The sequence below is a fragment of the Vanessa atalanta genome, chromosome 8, assembly GCF_905147765.1.
Source record: "Vanessa atalanta chromosome 8, ilVanAtal1.2, whole genome shotgun sequence".
Lineage (NCBI taxonomy): Eukaryota > Metazoa > Arthropoda > Insecta > Lepidoptera > Nymphalidae > Vanessa > Vanessa atalanta.
In genome coordinates this window covers 12582754-12603266 of record NC_061878.1, presented here as the reverse complement: position 1 = coordinate 12603266, position 20513 = coordinate 12582754, and the positions used below count along the sequence as shown (strand labels likewise).

The window sequence follows — 20513 nt, the reverse complement described above, 5'->3', positions numbered from 1 at the left end:
AAAATTATTTAAAATACCTTAAGAACGATATGATATATGTTTATTGAAACCTGGCAAAACTTTTAAAAAATATATCGGATTTTTTATTTGATGCGGTAAACTTAGGATCGATAATTTAAATTTTACCCAGATAATTTTTTACCCAGTGGTAGTTCTAGCTATGATCCTGCATTACATTTTAAAACATACATTTTAAAATTTAATCCTTATGATTTTTTACATCTTGATTCTCATTTTGCGGTTTGACCGAGTTGACCGACTCGAACGTCACTACTCACTGTCTCACTCACTACAAGTACGAGCCTTAGCCTGATGATAATGAGTAATGACAATTTCCTTTTTTAAATATTTTTTCTATAAAATAAATTATGCTCTTTGAGTATCAGTTAAGCAAAAGCATTTAAAATTAGGCTTATAAAAATATATCTACTAAATTATTAAATGGAAGCTAACAATTTAGTTTATACGTGAAACAATTAATAGTAGTTCAAATTTCATTCATACATTACTGGCTCTAAAAGTTAAAGGTACATAACTCTTTATTTATTTATTAAGACTAGACTTATATGAATGCAAAGGACATTATATAGGTTTACTTTACTTTTTATAAAGGTTAAATAGGATACATTTTATTAGTTTAGTCTTTTATTCTCTATAATTTACTAAGATTTGACCTAGGATGTCATTTTTTTCAATGATCACTGTACCCTTTTTTTTAGATGTACGGATTTTCTATAGATAATTCGTAAAAAAGGTAGTTTTATTGTTGTTATTCTTGTAACATGCTTATATTTATAATAAAACTACTAGCTCAAGTGCCATTACATTTTGACTGTATTTTTTACTTAACTTATAATTTATTTTTAGAGCAAATGAAAGTGAATAAATATGGCTTCGCCCCCAAATGTAACAGTTCAGACTGTTAGAACAATACTCAGTGAAGTGATTGATTCTTTGGAGTCACCGGACTATGCATCTAAGTTGGATGAGGCTAAGGAAGCTGCTGGTAATGAGATGTTAAAGATGATGCAACTGGTCTTTCCAATGGTAGTCCAGATTGAAATGGAAACTATTAAGCGTCATGGATTTGCTGGATCCAGGGAAGGTAAAGTACATACAAATTTTATAAATACCATTTTTTAATAGCATTTATATTACAACATAGTATTTTAACATGCCTTTGCTCATACCACAATTAAAAATGTATGTAAATGTGTAATTCTCATTGTTTCCTCATCTTTTACCAGAAATATAAGTTTTTGACTTGATTATTGAATACTGATAAAATTAAATAGTTATTATGATGTTTGAGAATAATGGAATATATTTTTATTGATTGCATTTGTAATGAGAAAGGATGAATGGTATGCCACCGAAAGAGTGATGAAATGAAAGATAGAGTGGATGGGTATTATTTAATTATGATAGCATAAAGTATAGCACTTCAAATTTAATTTGATTTATATTTTTATGGTGGAATTCACATGTTAACAGCAATACATGCCTTTAGTAATAAATATTATAATAAAAGTAGTCTGTTACATTTTAACGGCCACCTCGCTGTACAGGATTTAGTGAAATTTTTATTATGAAATAAATATAAATATATAAATAGAAATATTGGACAACATCACATATATTACTCTGATCCCAATGTAAGTAGCTAAAGCACTTGCGTTATGGAAATAGCTAATACCTCCAGTTAGTGCATACATTTTTATACCTAACACCTGATAAATGCTACCCCTCACCCTCCCTCCAACACATGAGCAAAACCACGGTTACTAGTAGTCTAGTAGTATTAATGATATAAACAAAAATTATCTCAAATTCTTTTTATATGAAAATATTTTTTTAAAAATTCTACGTTAAAAGTACAGGGTCATAAAAATTTTACAATTACCGTAGGTACAGATAGATAATGACATTGTTCAAAGAAATGATTAGAAAAAATTACACAATTTCTACTAAATGTTAAATCAATTAAAATCACATTTATAATCATTTAAAATTGCGATACTCGCTATATCACTTTGAATATTTTTGATATTAACAATCATTATTATGATATTAAAAATCTATTTAACATGTTAATTAACATAACTCTTACTAATTGTGTCATTAATATATTGCATCATGGAATGAAATAGTCACTGTTCCCTAAAAATTATTTAATTTCTCTTAAAATGATATAACAGTTATTTCTTTATTATATATAATTTTTATTAAACTTCATTGGGTAATGGAATTGTAAAGATGGAATTTTTGTAATAGATTTTTAATTTATAGATGTTGACCTAACTGACTTGTATCTGACCAGGAGTTTGATAATAGAAATTTTTAAAATAAAGAAAACGGACATTTTAAAATTATTTTTTTCTATATATAGTTTTTTGCTTTGATGCCAATTCTGATGTTTTTCAACCATTTGAATGTTACAACAAATTTATTTAATGGCAATATAAATTTATATAGTTAATAAAATTGAGCTCTTATCAATAACATAGATTTATAATTTTATACTTTAAACTTAATAAAAAAATCCATTTCTATAATCTATAATGATATTATATAAATGAATGCCAATATTAAGCCCTGGTGGAATTAGAATCGTAACTTATGGATCTTTCTGAATCTTTTTGAAGGTTCATACCTGGACAAAGACCACAGTTTTTATGACCGTGTTGGAAAACATGTACATGCCGCATACAATATCGATAGGATATTTTTAAAATTCATTTATAGGAACACAAAAGCAAATTATTGTCATTGGCATCTCAACTGGTATAATGATACCTGATGTGTATCATCAATGGATGACGCATACATGTCATTAGCCCTTGAAAGGGTTAAATACGATAAAATAACGAATCAAAGAAAAACAGTCTTTTGCGAAAAATATATATATATCGTTTAATAGTATTATATTTGTACATCCTTTTATTGAGCTTGCTCATACAGGTACATATGGAATTAGTGTTGTCACATGGAGAAACTAACTGTTTATTTTTTTCTTATTTTTTGAAAGGGACTAACTATTCTATGAAATTTGGCGATAGGGATTTATGGGATTGTAATTGTAGAAAAAAATATTTTGTTGTTTTTTTTTTGAGTCAATTCATTTTAAGGTTGCAACTGGTGCTCATTTTAATGATATGATTTAAAAATTGACCATATATTCATATTCCATTGTGTGATGTTCACTACTAGTGGCTAGATCCAATCTCAGTCCCATATTCTCGATGCTATATCTCGACATTTCAACTGTCCTTGCAATCGCGCCTGCATCTCGAATATCGATACAAATTACATATTGTCACAATAAATAAAACCTTTGTGTGTATAATTTAAAAAATAAACATTTCACTTTTATACTTTTAATATGAGATTAGTAAACGAGATATATATTTGATAGTGATTTTGTCGATTTTTAGTTGCATTTAATTAATTAAACATAAACGCCTTAAATTAAATTGGGAGTGATAAAATACTGGCAGCATTCTTTGCGCACACATGCGCTTTGCATGTTTCAAGTGCAGCTACGTGAAAATAGTCTTCATATAATTCAACGTACTTTTTAAAAAGACTAGACTGTTTAAAATTCATCGTTTTGAATAGTATTTTATATTGCATACAGGCACACTTGGATTTTATTAAATGAACTGTATTATTGTTTAATAAACGAAGCATAAACCGTGGCAACAGGAAATTGCGTTTCAAATATAGAAAATCAATAATCGATAATAGAGGGATAAATTTGTAAAGCTGGAAAATGGATTGGGATTTTCTTTAAATATAGAACTATGTAGTAAGTATTATTCGTTGTATGTGTAAATGAATTACGTGTGTTTCAGGAATTGTTCAGTTCACGCAGCTCGTGCGAGAAATGGAAAGTATGGATAATGAGGTTGCGCGTCTCCACAGCCAGATCCGAAGTCATTACTTGCCTCCCGTCTCCATCAGCTCCACTGTGGATACTTCCTTGTAAATCGGTGAGTGATACACTGACGGCAACTTTTCAAATTGCATTATATCCTACACATACATACATATACATATATATATATATATGTGTAAGTAAGTATCCACACAGACGAAGTTTTGTTTTTTTTTTTGAATTTATCTGGATGTACTCATGTAATTTTTTCGGGATTAAAAGTATATATTTGCATGCGGTTTCGTTGACGTGTGTGCTCCATGAAATGAACATCTCTCAGTCACCAGCAACGCAACAAATACATTTTTGTATTTATAAGAGGAACTATGCGGGTCAATTACAAAGAAAAATAAATTTTGAGCCTAAATATATTTGTGTATATTTTTATTAACGATTATATATATATATATGTATATATTTTGTTCCTAGCCTACTGGAAATCGGCTCTATGTTCGATGCGTTTGTTTTTTTTTTTTTGTTATCTTTGAATTCCAAAAGATAGTCCTGTATGAAATGAAAAATATATCGTAAATATTCCACGCGATTAACAAACCTAATAATGCCGCTTCAACAATAACAAATTTAATACAACATGATTCATTATGAACATTAATTAACAATTATCATTAAATGCTCATAAATAAACTAATGTAATTTTAAGTGTTCCATTTCGTATTAATCACTTGTCAATAATTTTGTTATAGGGCTCAGCAGATCATCTCATTGCTTCAGTTTCCTGTATAATGCTTATATTTTATTATTTTATTAAATTAAAGAAATTATTTGTTTTTTCAACACTTATATATTTTAAAGTAGCAAACAACTATAAAAGAGGTCGTACTTAACAGTTACTATAGTCTGTGGTGACAATTTGGATTAACATTATTTGGAATTTTAACAAAATTTCCTTCAATAGTGGTACCATTCAGTTGCCATTTAGATAAGTCACCCCACTGCTAACTAATTATTCTACCGCCGAACAGCAATACTTTTATATTTATAATAAAGGCACAGAGGACATAACATAGATCCCATTCGGAAGAAATGGTAAATATTTTTTAACTACACAGAGTTTATCAGTTACCATTGAGTGATAAAGAAATCATCATAATTTCAGTACAGTTTATTTATCTTTTAACAAAACATTGAAATTCCTTCGTATGTGTGGTCATAACTTTATAAATACTATACTGTTGCAGTTTGGTAGAATACAGAGTTTAAGTACTTGTATTTTACTGTGACGCACAATTCTAAGCGATTAATGCACTGATAAAAAATGCAAAATAAAACTATAGAGTCGTATATTAGTCATATTTTTTTTGTACACGATCTATTGATATATATAATAAACTTTATATTTTTAAACTGCCTATTTTTTTTTTTAATCCATCCGCATGTATACGCATAGTATACGCATTAGTGTTATCTCTGTCGTCTGTGCTAAACTGTTGTACTTTAAGTAGTACATAATGTGTGTTCTATTTATCATTTTGAGGAGAATACAAATACTCTGCTTGATAAGATGTCTGAAGTATGGTGTTATCGGTAATTGCAGTTTGTGACACGACATTCACGGTACCCTTGAGGTAACCAACACTAGTATCATTGTTTTTTAATATTCCTATATTTTGTGGTTTTTCCAATGTTGGACAGACATCTTTGTGATTGAACCGTGTTATGTTGATATATTCCCACCCATTAAGCTTAAAAAAATATATTCTTATAGTAACAGCGATACTAAGCCGATATCTGCATGATTGTAATGTCATGCACAAAGATATTTCACAAGATTTTATTTGTATCTTTAGAACATTTATGTACAACGCGGTCTATTTAAAAGATACATAAATATACCAGAATAATTCCTAGATTAACAATTTTTTTCTTTTTTCCTATGCAAACATTTTCAATTGTCATTAGTGTCATCTACTTCTTAAATACAAATATTTATTTTTTGTTCTTGGTTAGTTCTCTCTTATTTAGAACTAAAGGGAAATGGCAATGGCAGTATCGCATATTAGAAGACTACCCGCAATAGTGCGGTTAAAATTTTCGACATTTTATTTGATTATATATAGTGATTAAATATCGGACATTTATTTTCAGGAAACAATTATTAAGTGATAAAGAAATCTCGAATAACTAAAGATGAGGAGAAGAAAATGCTACCAGTTTATTGTGATTGTGTGTGTTCTTATGTATGTTTACTATTTCTTCGGTGTGAGTGACTATATGTACACTAAGAGCTTTGATACAGAGTTCCACTACCCTCTAGATGTAAACATTCAGCCATTGATCAGCAAGGTGCTCAATAATAAGAAGCCGGCGCACCCGCCGATTAATGTGTATCCGTACAAATTTCTAACAAATTCAATAAAATGTATGACTCTGGAAAGACTAGACTTGTTCATCGTCGTCAAATCGGCGATGGGTAATTTTGATAAACGAAACGGTATTCGGCAAACTTACGGCCAAGAAAAATTGATAATGGGAAAGATAGTACGGATTTTGTTCTTCGTCGGTATCGATGACGAGGTTAAATCACCGCTGCAGAAAAGGATAGACGAAGAGGTGGCAATATTCAAGGACATCATCCAGGTGGACTTCCACGACAGTTACTATAACAATACGATCAAGACGATGATGTCTTTCCGTTGGCTCTTCGACCACTGTTCGAACGCTGACAACTACTTATTCACTGACGACGACATGTATATATCGGTCAAGAATCTCTTGAAGTACGTTGATTATGAAGCGCCGGAGAACCGAATAGCAATGCACGGGAGCAAGGGAGACAGGGACTCGGTGATGTTACACCACGAAGGTCAGAAGATCATTTTTGCGGGTTACGTATTCAATTCCTCGCCTCAGCGTTTTCGCTCGAGCAAGTGGCACGTTAGCTTAGAGGAGTATCCGTGGAATAAGTGGCCGCCGTACGTCACGGCGGGCGCGTTCGTTGTGTCCAACCGTGTTATGAAAATAATGTACGCGGGGAGTTTATTCGTTAAACATTTCCGCTTCGACGATATCTATTTAGGTATTCTGGCGAAAAAGATTGGCTTAGAACCGACACATTGCTCTAAGTTCTATTTCTATAAGAAGAAATACAGTGTTGAGGGTTATCGCGACGTGATCGCGTCTCACGGCTACGACGATCCTCAAGAGCTGTACAGGGTTTGGAGTGAACAATATTCATTGTAAATTTTGAAAGTAATTACTGTATTATATTCCAATGGCAGAATGAGTAAAGGTAAACGAACCGTAGTTTTAAATATTCCATGCGATTTGCTAATAGCTCTGCTATATTTTGAACTAGATGTTTCTAAAATCAACAACAAGTAACGTGTTAACGTCCCACTCCTGGGCAAAGGCCTCCCTTTTAAGGATGAATGAGATGAATATATGTTTATTCATAATACAAAACTATTGAATTTAACAACTTAATACAAGTACTATAAGACCGTAATTTTTGCAGTTCCTCCTCCATTTCGTAGATTATTTATTTTAGATCTCAACCAGTGACGTCATTCCAGTTCAAGGTCAACGTTTCTTTATCTTTACTACTGTCGTTGGAATATGCTATAAATAGGAAATTGCCATAATAACATTTGTAATATGAGTTGTAACTTTGGATCTTTTTGTCATAGATATAAGTTGTAATAGTAAGCTTGAGAATTTGTTTACAATTATAGAAAAAATCTCTTTTGTTTGTCTGTATGATTGCCAAAAATATATTTTATTTAAATTAAATGTAAGGTAATTAAGTAAGTATTTGAAATTATGTACGGCTAGTGATTGTCAAAGTAAGGGACACCATTGAGAGATCGTTCGATAAAAAGGTTTTAAGTTGTTTTATCGGAGTCGTTATATATTTGTTATTATGAATAAGCGTAATCGAATATTGGAATCTTTTATTTTTAAGAAAAAAATATTTTACATAAATTAAGAAATATTCTCATTTTTCCTAGTTACTAATAATCCCTTTTTGATGATATTAAATGTTAACACTAATTAATAAACGTTTAAACTGTTTTAGAAGTTTTATTTAACTTTTCAAGTAAATAACAAGTACATATACATTTTTTTATAATTCACTTTAAAAGATATATTGCAAAAATTTTATATTTTACTTATAGCAACACCACGAATTACAATGTCATGTAAATTTAACTTACAAGATATACATTATCCAAAAGTTTTTAATTGACAATATTCACCTTTAGGAATACCTACCTACCTACCAATAAGTAACTCTAACTATGCATCCAGCACCAAATATATGTATCAACGAATATTTTGCTTACGTATGGTAGAAACGTCTACGAGTCGTATTTGAAAAGCGTCATAATAAAAAATACGTTTCTCAAATATCGAAGTCATGCAATATAATGTGACTTAAAAAAAGTAAGGTATTGATTTGTTAGCTCAAAAACTATTATTAGTAACGTAGTTACTATATCTCCATCTATTGTCATATAATAAAAACTCATACTTAAATAAAAAATGAGGAAAATACTCTGGATTTACCAGAGTCCAAACCACAAAGGTTAATAAAGAAAATCTTATTAAAAAAATTTTAGTAACTTATCTTTAAATTATTCCATTAGCAATTTCTTATTTAAACATTATACAGGGTAATATATAATTAAATTCGTTTTTAGATACTTTAAATGGACACGTCATATAGCGTCGACATAACCTTTACAAATTCCAACTGACAAAACTATTACATAACAATAATTATGTAATACAATCAAAAACTTAACATTATATTGAGCAAATTTATATTTGAGAATGTTCTTATGTAAATAACCAGCGTATTGGCACAAACGTGGCTTGTCACAATTTTACAAAGAATAAACAACTAAACAATACAACAAAATACATAATTATTTCTTCAAATATATTATATAATATAAACTTTACGTATTTTTAATTTGAAATAAAATATTAATTTATCAACAAATGCATATAACATATGTATAGGGGTGTAAAATTTAATTTAGCCAAGAGTCTTCAAACTGAATAGTAATAGTACGGAACCACGCCTAAAATTATAGGTTTAGTTTGCATATAATTAGATATAATAGAATAAATAATATTTAGACAGTGTTATATGTATAGATACAATAGATTTATATTCGGGAAAATATACGTATTTCAACAATAATATATAGAAATATCATTTGTCTATGGTCGATGGTCGTGTTCTATAATGGGTCTATTGCTTTAGCTCTTTACAGGATGAGCAGCGTCCAACTCCTTGAACACATAAGTGATCTTCATGATGGCCAGCCAGAGTTCTTCGTCCTGTATCTCACGGTGAAGTGTGAACCTCAGAGTTTTGTCATTAAAGCATATCGCTTTGACTATCACGCCTTCGTCGTTCGTAGTTTTACAACTTCCCTGATTATTAAATAAAAACTTAATTTAAAAAAAAAATATTTTTCTTAAACTAAAACATTTCTTAATAATTTGCTCTTTTGTATATAATAGGTAGGTTGACTATCACCAGGTCACCATTGCTCATAGACATTGGTGCCGTAAGCAATATTCCATGCAACACCAATTTACAGAGAACAGAGTAAGTAATTTAATATTTTTTTATAAAGTAATTGAACTGGTCAAGCATACCTGAGTTTCAGCCAAACATATTTGTGCCAGCCTCTGCAGCACTTGATCCGCATTCAGAGGACTATTTTCGGAAATCCGCACCAGCACTATGTTTGTGTGCTGACCTTCGACGTCCACGGAGAACGTCTTGAGGAAGAGGCCGTGGATAACTTGGAAAATATAGAATAGAAACGTATAATCTTAATATAGAATAGAAACGTAAGGACGTACGTTTTGTCTGTTAATTTGTTACAGATTTACATTATTCCAAATGATATGGAACTTTCATTATTCGTTTATTAAAGGTCGAAAAATTGTTAATCTAGGCGCATTTGAAGCAAACGCTAAGTAACAATAACAGATACACAAACATTGTGTAAGAGAAATCGTGCTTCTCCAAAACTATCACCAATAGGGCTCTGTGGAAACCCGATTAGGTAGTCACCACCCATTCATCACACATTCTACTGCCAAACAGCAATGCCTGGTATTGTCGTGTTCCAGTTGAAGGGCTCGGTAAGCCCTCAAAGCCGGCAAAGAGTAGGAGCGGCGCGGGCCTACCGTCCGCCAGCACGCGCGCGCGGCGGTGGTCGAGCGCCAGCGCCGCGTCGTCCAGCGCCACCGCGCACGGCGCCGCCAGCACGCCGGCCTGCCGCATGCCGCCGCCCAGCATCTTGCGCGCGCGCCGCGCCCTGCGCGCCGCACGGCACCATCGTGTTACGCAAGACTAATGACCATTCTCATCATATATTCTTTTAATTTAATTTTGAGACCAGCTATCCGCACTGAGGGAGTAACGTACTGCTTTATGAAATGGTAGGAGCCCACGAGTGCGGAGCCCGCGGGCGCGGACAGTCCCTTGCTGAAACACAGCGACACGCTGTCGCAGCCTCGTACGATTCGCTCGGCCGGCACCTCCAAATACGTGCTGGCGTTCAGCAGTCGAGCTCCGTCCATATGTAGGGGTATGTTATGCTTCTTGCAGAGCTCTGCGAGATCATCTATCCACTGGAGTGGCAAAACCTAAAAAAAATATTCAGTGTTGCAAGCCTCCATATTAAGGTACAGAATAAAAATCATATGCTCATAATAGATTTTTATTTTTATTGACTATAAAGACTAAGTATGTATAATAAATAAAAGTACAATAAAACCTAGAGTAATTTCTTAAATTTATTCTGTGATTATGTATTATCATCCTATATGAAAATTGTTTCAGTGTTTAGTAGACCAAATGATTATTAAATAAATTCAAATTTAATAGTATTTTTAAATGGTTACTTAGATTAATGGTTATATTAGATTATAAAGTTATCACCTTCCCTCCACAAACATTGTGAGTGTTTTCGATGGCAATCAAAGATGTTATCGCTTCATGGATATCTGAACCTCGAATTTTACTTTCCAACTCTTGCAAGTCAAAAGTTCCATCTGGTTTGTTTTGAATAGTACTTAATAGAACTCCTGCAACATGAGCCGCACCACCTGTAAAACAAAGAATTATCAATAATAAAACTTACAATATAATTATGGACACTGAAGTTGGAACACATTATATATTTTTAATAAAATAAAAGTTTTACAAGTCTACTAACCTTGTTCATATTTGAAAATGTGTGATAGATTACCGACAATTGCCTCTGAACCTCTTTTATTACAATGTACCATTACTGCAAAAAAGTTTATAAATTTATAAACATAAAACAAATAAATGGAATATACATATTATTCTTGTTGAGTAGACAGAATTAAAAACAAAATAATTAAATTTGTTTCTCTAAGTAGAGAGCAAATCAAGTGACTTCAAGTCTAAGGGCATCATCAGACGTTTGGAGAAGACTGCACAATGCACCACTGTGAGTTTTAGCCAATGCCCTAATCGATTAATATTAAGATAGAGTTAAAATAAAGATGAGTAAGTTTTCTCTCCTTGCTTAAAGGTTGACTTCATTTATAGACTAGTTATGTAGGCTTATGTTTGATAATTAAGAGTGAAATTTATTTTACTTACCTATTCTAGGTAACATAATTTAAATAAACAATAATATGGTTATATTTTGTGCACAGTTTTTTTTTTGTTATATTGCAAAGTTGTTAATTATATAATGAATATAACTTAATGGATTCAAAAATATTAGGTCATAACTTACTTGCAATAAGGTTAGCCATAGTACCACTGGGTACGAATAATGCCGCTTGCTTTCCTAATAAAGTTGCTACTTTACTCTCCAAAGCGTTCACAGTGGGATCCTCACCAAATACATCGTCTCCAAGAGCAGAATTCACCATTGCATGCATCATAGATTTGGTAGGCTTAGTGACGGTATCAGACCGCAAATCCACAATAAACGCCATATTTTATACAATATAAATTACAGTAATAACGTTTAATGTATATCAAGTTTTGAATTTTAGGGATCCTAGTAGTATGTATCGTTGCGTTCCTGTGTTACAATAAGTTATTCTTTCAATATCACTTCATATCAGTATTATCAATTTAAAACACTATGAACTTTGACTTCTTAAATGTGATAAAAATAGGTAGAGTATTTCTTAAATAATAAATAATTTTGTGGGAAGTTCCGTCGCTCTTCCTAAAACAGCCTTTTTACAATTGTCATTTGTCATTGTCAAATGTTGGTTGAATTGAATAATGTGGATGTTAAAGAAAAATCTGCTTTATTGCTATGAAATAAATGCCAAATAATATTTCAAGAAAATGACAAAGTTAAACACAATTGATGTACACTTTTATTTAATTAGTATACGTTTAGGGATCTAATGAAATCTTTTAAAATAATCCATAGGTAATGGGTGATCCTTTTTTTAGAATATCAATAATATTTTAAGTTTAATTTATTATTAACACATGTTTTTTGTTTTAGTTGTACATATCAACATCCACTTAAAAATATTAACTTTAATAATAAATATGTGAATTATGAAAAAATTGCATTTATAAACTATTCTAAATACTTAACAATCAAAATACATTGTTTTTTTTTATATTTACATCATGTTTATCTAACAATATAGTAATCTTTGTTTTAGTCTTATGTCCAAGTCTCTATTATAGCAATACATGAAATTACGCCGAAAATGTGATGTTAGAACTAAAATTACATTTTCTTAAATTGAACATATCCTTAACAGAAATATTTGTTTTCAATTACAAAAAACTACACCTTTGCAAAAATAAGTAAATCCTATTGGCCACTTGAAAATTAGAATGTTTCAATGTAATAAGCTGCCAATCACAGTAACAGAATTTAACGGTAATACGTAATTGTCAGAATTTTATTAGCTACTATTCAACACACTCGACTTTTGTGTCAAAAACTAGTAGAATTGGAGTTACTTGTCGTTTCAACTAAGACTATTTTTCTATCGTAAATAGTGCTCTATATTATTAAAGTTCATAATAATTTAAAGTGTTCCAAGAATTCAATTAATTCCTGTGTTGACGTTGCAGTCTAATTGAACAACGAAAACGTTGTACATATTTTGGACGAAACGTGAATTCGGGCGTCGACCGGTCCATCCCTCCTACAATTGTAACCGTTGCCGCTGTCACTCTTGTCAGTCTCAGTCGTAGTCGTCATTTTGTACGTGTCGTGCCTCTCCGGCACACGAATAAGAGCCGGTGGTTTTTAACAACGTGTTGTGTGGTGTGTCGGTCTGTGCGACCGTTTAATGTGGTATACAGTGCCGGTGTTAGGTTATCGTAAGGGTCGCGCGGCGTGATTGGGCGCGATGGTGGACATGGATAGAAACGACCCGGAGCTCCGGTACCTGTCAGTCGATCGGAACAGTTTCAATGACCCGGCGACGCAGGCCGAGTGGACCCAAAAGAGATTGGTGTGGGTTCCGCATGAATCCCAAGGTTTTGTCGCAGCGGGAATCAAGGCAGACCGTGGAGATGAAATGGAAGTGGAGATCGCGGAGTCGGGGAAGAGGATCCTGGTGGCAAGGGATGATATTCAAAAGATGAATCCGCCAAAGTTTGACAAAGTAGAAGATATGGCAGAACTGACTTGCCTCAATGAAGCTTCCGTTCTTCATAACATCAAAGACAGATACTATTCTGGGCTTATCTATGTAAGTATAGTTTCCTATCTAATAAACAAACTAAACTAACAAAAAATAGCTTCTAATAACAAATCAATTGAAAAACTTAAAATAATTATAATAGTAATATTTTCAAGAAACCGTATAACAAAAATACAATGTACCTAAAAAAACAAATATGTAGGTAGAAATAAATTCCTATGTGCCAATAAGTCATTAATAAAGTACTAACATTAAGAATAAGATAATGATCACATTAATTAATGACACTTAAGTAGATATTTATAAATCATTTAAAGTTATTGCTAATAGCCAAAGTTACAATGAATAATGCCATTAGAGTTCATGTTAAAGTAAACCATTTTGGCATTATGTTCTATTGTATTTCTTATAAGCGAGATGTAATAGGCTTGGGTTATTTTACAATAGGTTATTTATTTGCCACAATTGTTGAAATGTTACATTGATTTTATGATTATTTAGAAAGGAAAAATATAATGTAGCCATTCCAACCAAATTTGTAAATTTTCTATAAATTAAATATTCCCAAACGAGTGTCTAAATTTAGACAAAATTCCAAATAAGGAAAATATACTCAAATCGTTTTCTTTAGCAGTAAAGATGAGATCATATTAACATTGGCATGAGTAATATTATGTGTAATAATATATATAATTACATAATAAGAATTCTATCAAAATTCATTTTTGTTTATCACAAAAAAAGTGATTAATGTTTTACATCATATTGGTTTTTAACTTTTTACTAATATTTCTGTTCTTAAGTCCTTAATGTAAATTCAAAGTTAATTTATTAAATGTTGCTGTCTAAAACATGTTCAGCTTATTATTTGACTTGAAAGTAGGGCTTTGTGCAAGCCTGCTTGGTAGGTATGCACTCATCATATATATTCTACCTCCAAATACCAATAGCATGGTTGTATTCCAGTCTCAAGGGTTAGTGAGCCAGTGTAAATACAGGCATTAGGTATATAACATCTCAGTTCCAAAGGCTGGCTGTGCATTGACACGGGTTATTTAGGATTTCTTAGAGTGCTTATAGATGTGAGGTCACTTATCATTTGGCTTATTTGTCAGTATATTTAGGTACATATTTTAAAATAAAAAAATGCTAAGGCTGGCTTATCATGAGCATGAGAGTATGATTTTTTTTAAAGAATTTATTAAGGCGCTGTTAATGGATATTGTTATGTTATCAGTTAAGGCTGACTCATTTTGCCTCTTAGATAATTTTATTTGATTTCCACTTATCTCACCTTCGTTCCAATATTTTTTGGTTGTTAATTGTTAATTAATTGAAGGAATTTTGAAGCTTGTATTATGTTTTTGTTAAAAAAATAATATTTATCTTAAGGTCTACATTTACTAAGTCGAATATAGTTCTGTAAGTTTCAAAGTAAATAAATATTTATCACACACCTTCATTGATGTCATTCCATTGTAGAAAAGAAAATATTTTTAAAAGTTTAAAGAACTGTATATTATTTCTACAAGTGAATAAATAAAATATTTTTTTAATTTAAAAATTACGAACAAAATGTTTCTTATAATTTTTGAAGTCTTTGATATAGAAATATTATTTAGCCTGTCAATTTCTTTATTTATTAATTTGAAATTATTAATTAAAAGATTTATACTGGATTTGATTGAATCAAAATTATTTAAAATAAATTAAATTAACAGTAACAGTTACAGTTACCCCATTCCATTGCAACTTTATTAACAATGCATTTTCTAAATAGATAACTTCACACTATTAGCCCACTATTTAAAAAAAATGTTTTCGTATGTTCTCTGTTGTAACAAAATATATGTGGAGGAAAAATCGCGAGATTTAATGGTATACACCATGACATGTATGCCTTAAAGCAGTGTTTGGGCTGAACAATCGGACTCGTCGGCGGTCGCCGCTCGCAAATGAACAGAACGAGCACCTTTGTCATTCAAATTAAAGGATTTTACGCTCCATTGAGTTGTGCTGATTAATGGCACACTGCGGTTTAGGCCGGCGCCAAAAAACTTATTCATTTACTGCAAATCTGGTATTGAGACTACCGGTCATCACTAAGTCGCGTATATATGTTTTGGTTGAATTCGTAGTACCTTTGCTATTTTAATTTGAGACTACTGATCAAGCAACAATGATCTTATCTAAATATAATCATTTAATAGTTCAATGCTCTTGCATGACATTGTTTAATGTTACAATGATGCAAAATTGACACTGTTGTATTTTGGGTTGCTTGAAATGCTATGATGTCATCCATCATTGCATTCCAATTATCACCTGCAGTATTTGGTATTGAGTTAGATGTTTGTTAAAGTTTTTACGTGAATCATACCTACTTTATTTATTTAGTTTTATTTATTTCTTTGTTATCAAATAAATAACTTGTTAGATTGATTGTTAAAATATTATGTAGACACGAGCGATTGGTTTTGTAAGAATATTCCATTCGACCTATTAGTTTGTACCACGCATAAATAGATAGTAAATCCGGCAATTACCAAAGGGTTGATCGTCGATGTCACTTCAGATTTGTATGGGTTAATTCAAGCGTTTGGTCAAAGCGTGCTCGAGATGAATGTCAAGGTGAGGCGCGCCGTCGGCCGAATCGGCCGCGGCGGTCGTCGACCCCATTAGGGGTAGGGTGAGCGGGGGACGGCCCACGCGAATATATGCGCCGCGTTTAACCTCCACCGACGTTCTGCCGCCCTGGTACTTGCGATAAACTTCGTCTAATTCTTGTCACACTTTTACCGTCTTGATCTTGTTCTTCGAATCCTCCTACTTGCACAGCGCATGAAAAATAAATACGAGAAAACTTATTTATGATATACAAATAATAAATAATAAAAAAATACAACTGAAAATAGCCTATGAAACATTTAATAATTATTAGTAGATGTACTAAAAATATATCCCTGAAATGATCACAACACTCAATACAATATATTTAATATACATTCAACTTCACGTCTAAATGAATCCTATATAATCCTTACAACTGACCTGTCTGCCATAAAACTGAGCATACTTCAATGTCCAAGGATTCGTAGTAGAAACCTAAACAAAGTAAAAGATAGCTAATATTATGTTCTTATTATAAAAAGCGTAAAGTAGGTAATAAAAGAATAACTCGACTATGTAGTATATTCTCTAAAGGCCCTATCTTAACGTCATATATAAGCGAAACGTATTTTCAAGAACGTATAGAGTCATCGCAGTCGTAGTCAAGTGTCATGAAGGAGCTGGAGTAAATTACTTTATGTATTTACACCAAAACTATCGAGCAAAATGTTAAAATGCAAGAAGGCCAGCCGGAGATAAATTAGATTTGTCCCTGAAAAGTTGAATGAGCCGCATGTTTACGCAATGTTGTTATAAAGGTTAAAATTACGCATATCCGTTCGAGAGGCGTCGATGTCTCGTAAAACTGTTTTAATGTGTAATAAATAGTGTACGAATATTTATATCGTACGCTGTTTATTATATTAGTTGTTATATGTTATCACACGTATGTATTCAGCAATACATTGTATATATGTAGAGATAAAAACTATATTTTTCTAACTTTCGCGAGATCTTTAATTTTTTTACATTTATTTCTACTTAAAATCATGTTCATTTTAGATACTAAATTTTTTGCTACAGCATTATATAATTTTGGTCTAAATTATTTTCTCGAATTATAAATAATTATATTAAAAACGTAAAATTAAATTCGTATTATTGTATTGTTAACTGATCCGGTTGTTAAAGAAAGTTTAATGGTTAATTAGCGTAATGGTCGTTTCCGAATAAAATAAACATAAAAATATCTTGCAAAACCGTTTAATCAGCATAACAGCAATGGACTAAGTTAGCGAACCGCGTTGGCCGTTTAAAATAGAACAGAACGTCTCCCTGACTGAGGCTATCAGGACTCGAATGCGTTTGATTGTGTCGTCACGCGATAATGCGATACGCGATGGTCATGCTGATAACCCTTCTCCGTTCGAGATAGTAAAGATAAAATATTTAAAATTATTTCATAGCTTATTTAGTAGCTTCAATATTATTGTAAAGTGTATACATACGGTAATTACATTTAGAAAACATCTCGCTACATTTATAGGAACAAACGAATACAGTTCTGTAATCAGTAATGAGTGCAAGATGGCTTGGTGGTTATAATACCCGAATCTAAGCCGAAGATTTAACTGGTTGCAGGCTTGCACCACTAACTTCCTTACTTATTTTATGTACATAAGTCAATATTAGTAAATATAATGTGTATTGATGAAGGTACATATGTATTTTTAATAATAAAATTAAATGCAGCACGCAATGAAAACCCAAGTTTTTTTGGTTTTGTAGATACGGACAGAGTCCTTATAATTAAGTCACTTCGCTGGATCTTTAAAGTGTGGTTTCGTTGAAATACTCAATTCCCCTAATCTGTAAAGTCAGCTGAAAGTCAAGTCACCTCTTCGTCGTCAATAATGTATTTTGTAAGCTGTATTGTAACCAAATAAGAGCTACATTTCCTCGTACCATAACCGATTTATAAGCACTCTATGGTCCATTCACAGAGCGAACTTTGCAGAAAAATACCCATTCAGTTCTGATCTTAAAGTTTCAAACAGTAAGAATGTTATTTGTTTGACTTGTTGTGGTAATAGGGTTGAATGTATCTCGATGCACCCTTTGCAGTCTGGCGATCCCTCCCGAGCCTCCCGCGGGGAGGTAGACAGGGCGCAGACGAGGTCAAATGAAAGTTTCAGACGCGAATAGATTGTTTGTATTAACGGATATGTCTGACGTATGGTAGTTGTTAAGGATGGAGGGGAAATCGAGGATTTCTCTTTGAGCCATACTTAAAACTGTTTTGAAGTTCTCCATCTGCGGGCTTTCAGCGTGAAATGTTCAAATAGGGGAACAATTTTTTATGCAAAGACACCGTTTCTATAAAGTATAATAAATGTTTCTTTAAAAATTGTGTAAAATGATACATTAATAAAATATTTATATCTTAAATGTCTGCAAACAATATGCAAATATAGTTATAACCTTTATTTACAATACGTAACAACAATAACAAACTACTTCATAGAATGCGTTGTATTTGTGTTTAGTATAGACTGGTCACTGCAGCATCTTTCTCATCCTTTTATCTGCACTGCGGTCTGCAGGTGAGGCAATGCGTCAATCGTAAAATGCCAGCATAAAATTGAAGATTCTGAAGATTTCAGTAGAGTCGAGAAAAACGGCTGTCCTGTATCTTGCAATTTAGTCGCTTAAATGATGGTCGCGATTTCAAATGCCTTTATATATTTGATGACTAGAGACTGTTCTTGGAATTAAAATTAAAATTACAACGATTAAATTTTGTTCGGAATAACGTCGACTTGAGATTGAATTGGAAAGTTTGGGGTACTATGTTTACTAAACTTGTTCAAGTTTCGTTTCATTTCAATAAAGTTCTCAACTTCTTTTAATATCGTGTGCATTTGAAAGCTAGTTTTATTTTAAAACGATTCATCATGTAATTGCCTATGTTGAAGACATAATTCTGTTCTACGTAATATTATTGGTTTGAAATAGTCAACAGATGGATTATTTGCGTACGGCTGATGTAATAGTTTGTTTTACATTTGAATGAAGATCATCAATATTTAAAGATCTTGTTGAAAGAGTTTTTTATAACATTTTATTGGTCGAAATACGATAGAAATGCTTATGATTGAAATGGCGCATTTTAAAGAATGAAGTCTGTTCCACGAATGCCTATTAATTGATAGTCAACATTGAACGTACTTAAAACTCGGCCTCACACGTGTCCGAATTCACACTGAATGACTCGTTTGTTCTCGAGTGAACCATCAATATCGAGCAGCTAACAAACTGATGTATGATATCGGTGCTATTTTCATCTTCACCAACGCCGATTTTCCTTTCATTTATCTTGCCTTGATATTCAGAAATACATTTAAATTGTTGATATAAGCACATTTGGCACAATCGTGCTTTTTGAATTGTATTGAGATAAATTCGGTATTTGGAACACTTTTTAAATCGCAATGTAAACAAAATAGAATAGTAAGATCTTATTATTGTACGTAATGAATTAAATTATTATTATATCTGTCAATAATTTTCAATGTTTTTGAAGCATGTAGTTAAACAGCAAAGTAATTGCGTGCCCATCTTAACGTCCAACTCACTTTGATTGCAACAGCGAGGTTTATGTTGTCTAGACGGCAAGCCTTCCACTTCCCCTCATGACAAAATTATGGTCTATTAGTTTTACCATTCATTTTACAATAATCGACCCACCGCAAGGTGAAAGGAGAAGCACGGTCATTTGTACCATAAGAAGTTAGCAAGAGCTTTTAATTTTATAGCTTGTGAATTTTACAGCCTGTAAATAATTTATCACTAAGAATATAATACTTAATTTAAATAACTAAACAGCTCATGTAACGGCTTTTCTCTTGGAATTTTCATATTTTCAATACCCAGCACAAGTTTTATTTTAATAAATATGAACACTAAGTAATAACTCAAAAATAGGAATTGCTAATTGTTGAGCCTGTGAAGTTTTTAAAGTAATTAAAGTTATTTAATTATATATATTTATATATATAATCACTTGACTTAGACATTTTAATTATTATACGGAGGTTTAATACAAGCAGAATTACTTTTCGTATCTAATGACAACAGTCACTTGACGTGCTAGTGGACGTGGGCTCGAACCTATATTAATAAATTTATTTTAAAATAACTTCGCTGTAATTAGTCACAGATTAAAATGGTTTCGAATTTCGATATTGTGAACACAAATCGTGTTCAGACTATCTCATACTTTTAATTTTTTTTTAATAATTAT

At 31.8% G+C, this 20513-nt stretch overlaps 3 protein-coding genes across 9 annotated transcripts in view; 2 read left to right on the top strand and 1 right to left on the bottom strand.

Moving 5' to 3' along the window:
* The first annotated feature begins 275 nt into the window (after nucleotides 1-275).
* Nucleotides 276-7968, top strand: LOC125065762 (protein C10-like). 5 transcript variants are annotated; one of them, XM_047673572.1, is made up of 4 exons: nucleotides 276-322; nucleotides 868-1105; nucleotides 3855-3992; nucleotides 4642-5307. In XM_047673572.1, the coding sequence occupies exons 2-3, from the start codon at nucleotides 889-891 to the stop codon at nucleotides 3986-3988; spliced, it is 351 nt and encodes a 116-aa protein (XP_047529528.1). In that variant the 5' UTR covers nucleotides 276-322; nucleotides 868-888; the 3' UTR covers nucleotides 3989-3992; nucleotides 4642-5307. The 5 variants fall into 5 exon arrangements, with proteins under 5 accessions (XP_047529528.1, XP_047529525.1, XP_047529527.1 ...); XM_047673569.1 differs by lacking the exon at nucleotides 276-322 and adding an exon at nucleotides 334-527; XM_047673571.1 differs by lacking the exons at nucleotides 276-322; nucleotides 4642-5307 and adding exons at nucleotides 335-527; nucleotides 6044-6177.
* An 88-nt stretch (nucleotides 7969-8056) lies between these two features.
* LOC125065984 (probable low-specificity L-threonine aldolase 2) lies at nucleotides 8057-12159 on the bottom strand. The gene is made up of 7 exons (XM_047673852.1): nucleotides 11701-12159; nucleotides 11146-11220; nucleotides 10869-11035; nucleotides 10353-10573; nucleotides 10112-10242; nucleotides 9572-9720; nucleotides 8057-9343 (listed from the first exon to the last, which is right to left on the bottom strand). The coding sequence occupies exons 1-7, from the start codon at nucleotides 11903-11905 to the stop codon at nucleotides 9167-9169; spliced, it is 1125 nt and encodes a 374-aa protein (XP_047529808.1). The 5' UTR covers nucleotides 11906-12159; the 3' UTR covers nucleotides 8057-9166.
* A 736-nt stretch (nucleotides 12160-12895) lies between these two features.
* Nucleotides 12896-20513, top strand: part of LOC125065876 (myosin heavy chain, non-muscle) — a 58605-nt gene continuing 50987 nt past the window's right edge. For all 3 annotated transcript variants that reach the window (XM_047673730.1, XM_047673729.1, XM_047673731.1), the window contains exon 1: nucleotides 12896-13648. In XM_047673730.1, the coding sequence (XP_047529686.1) occupies nucleotides 13304-13648 (345 nt within the window). In that variant the 5' untranslated portion in view covers nucleotides 12896-13303. The remainder of the gene's footprint in view (nucleotides 13649-20513) is intronic.

What these genes read in the sequence shown, in the direction of transcription:
- LOC125065762 (XM_047673568.1), top strand. Translation starts at nt 6,086, where the DNA reads ATGAGGAGAAGAAAATGCTACCAGTTTATTGTGATTGTGTGTGTTCTT.
- LOC125065984 (XM_047673852.1), bottom strand. Translation starts at nt 11,905, where the DNA reads ATGGCGTTTATTGTGGATTTGCGGTCTGATACCGTCACTAAGCCTACC. An exon ending in ACAATGTTTGTGGAGGGAAG is followed by an intron (nt 10,574 to 10,868) that starts GTGATAACTTTA and finishes TATTTTTTTTAG; the next exon opens with GTTTTGCCACTCCAGTGGAT. An exon ending in TATGTTTGGCTGAAACTCAG is followed by an intron (nt 9,344 to 9,571) that starts GTATGCTTGACC and finishes TTTAATAATCAG; the next exon opens with GGAAGTTGTAAAACTACGAA.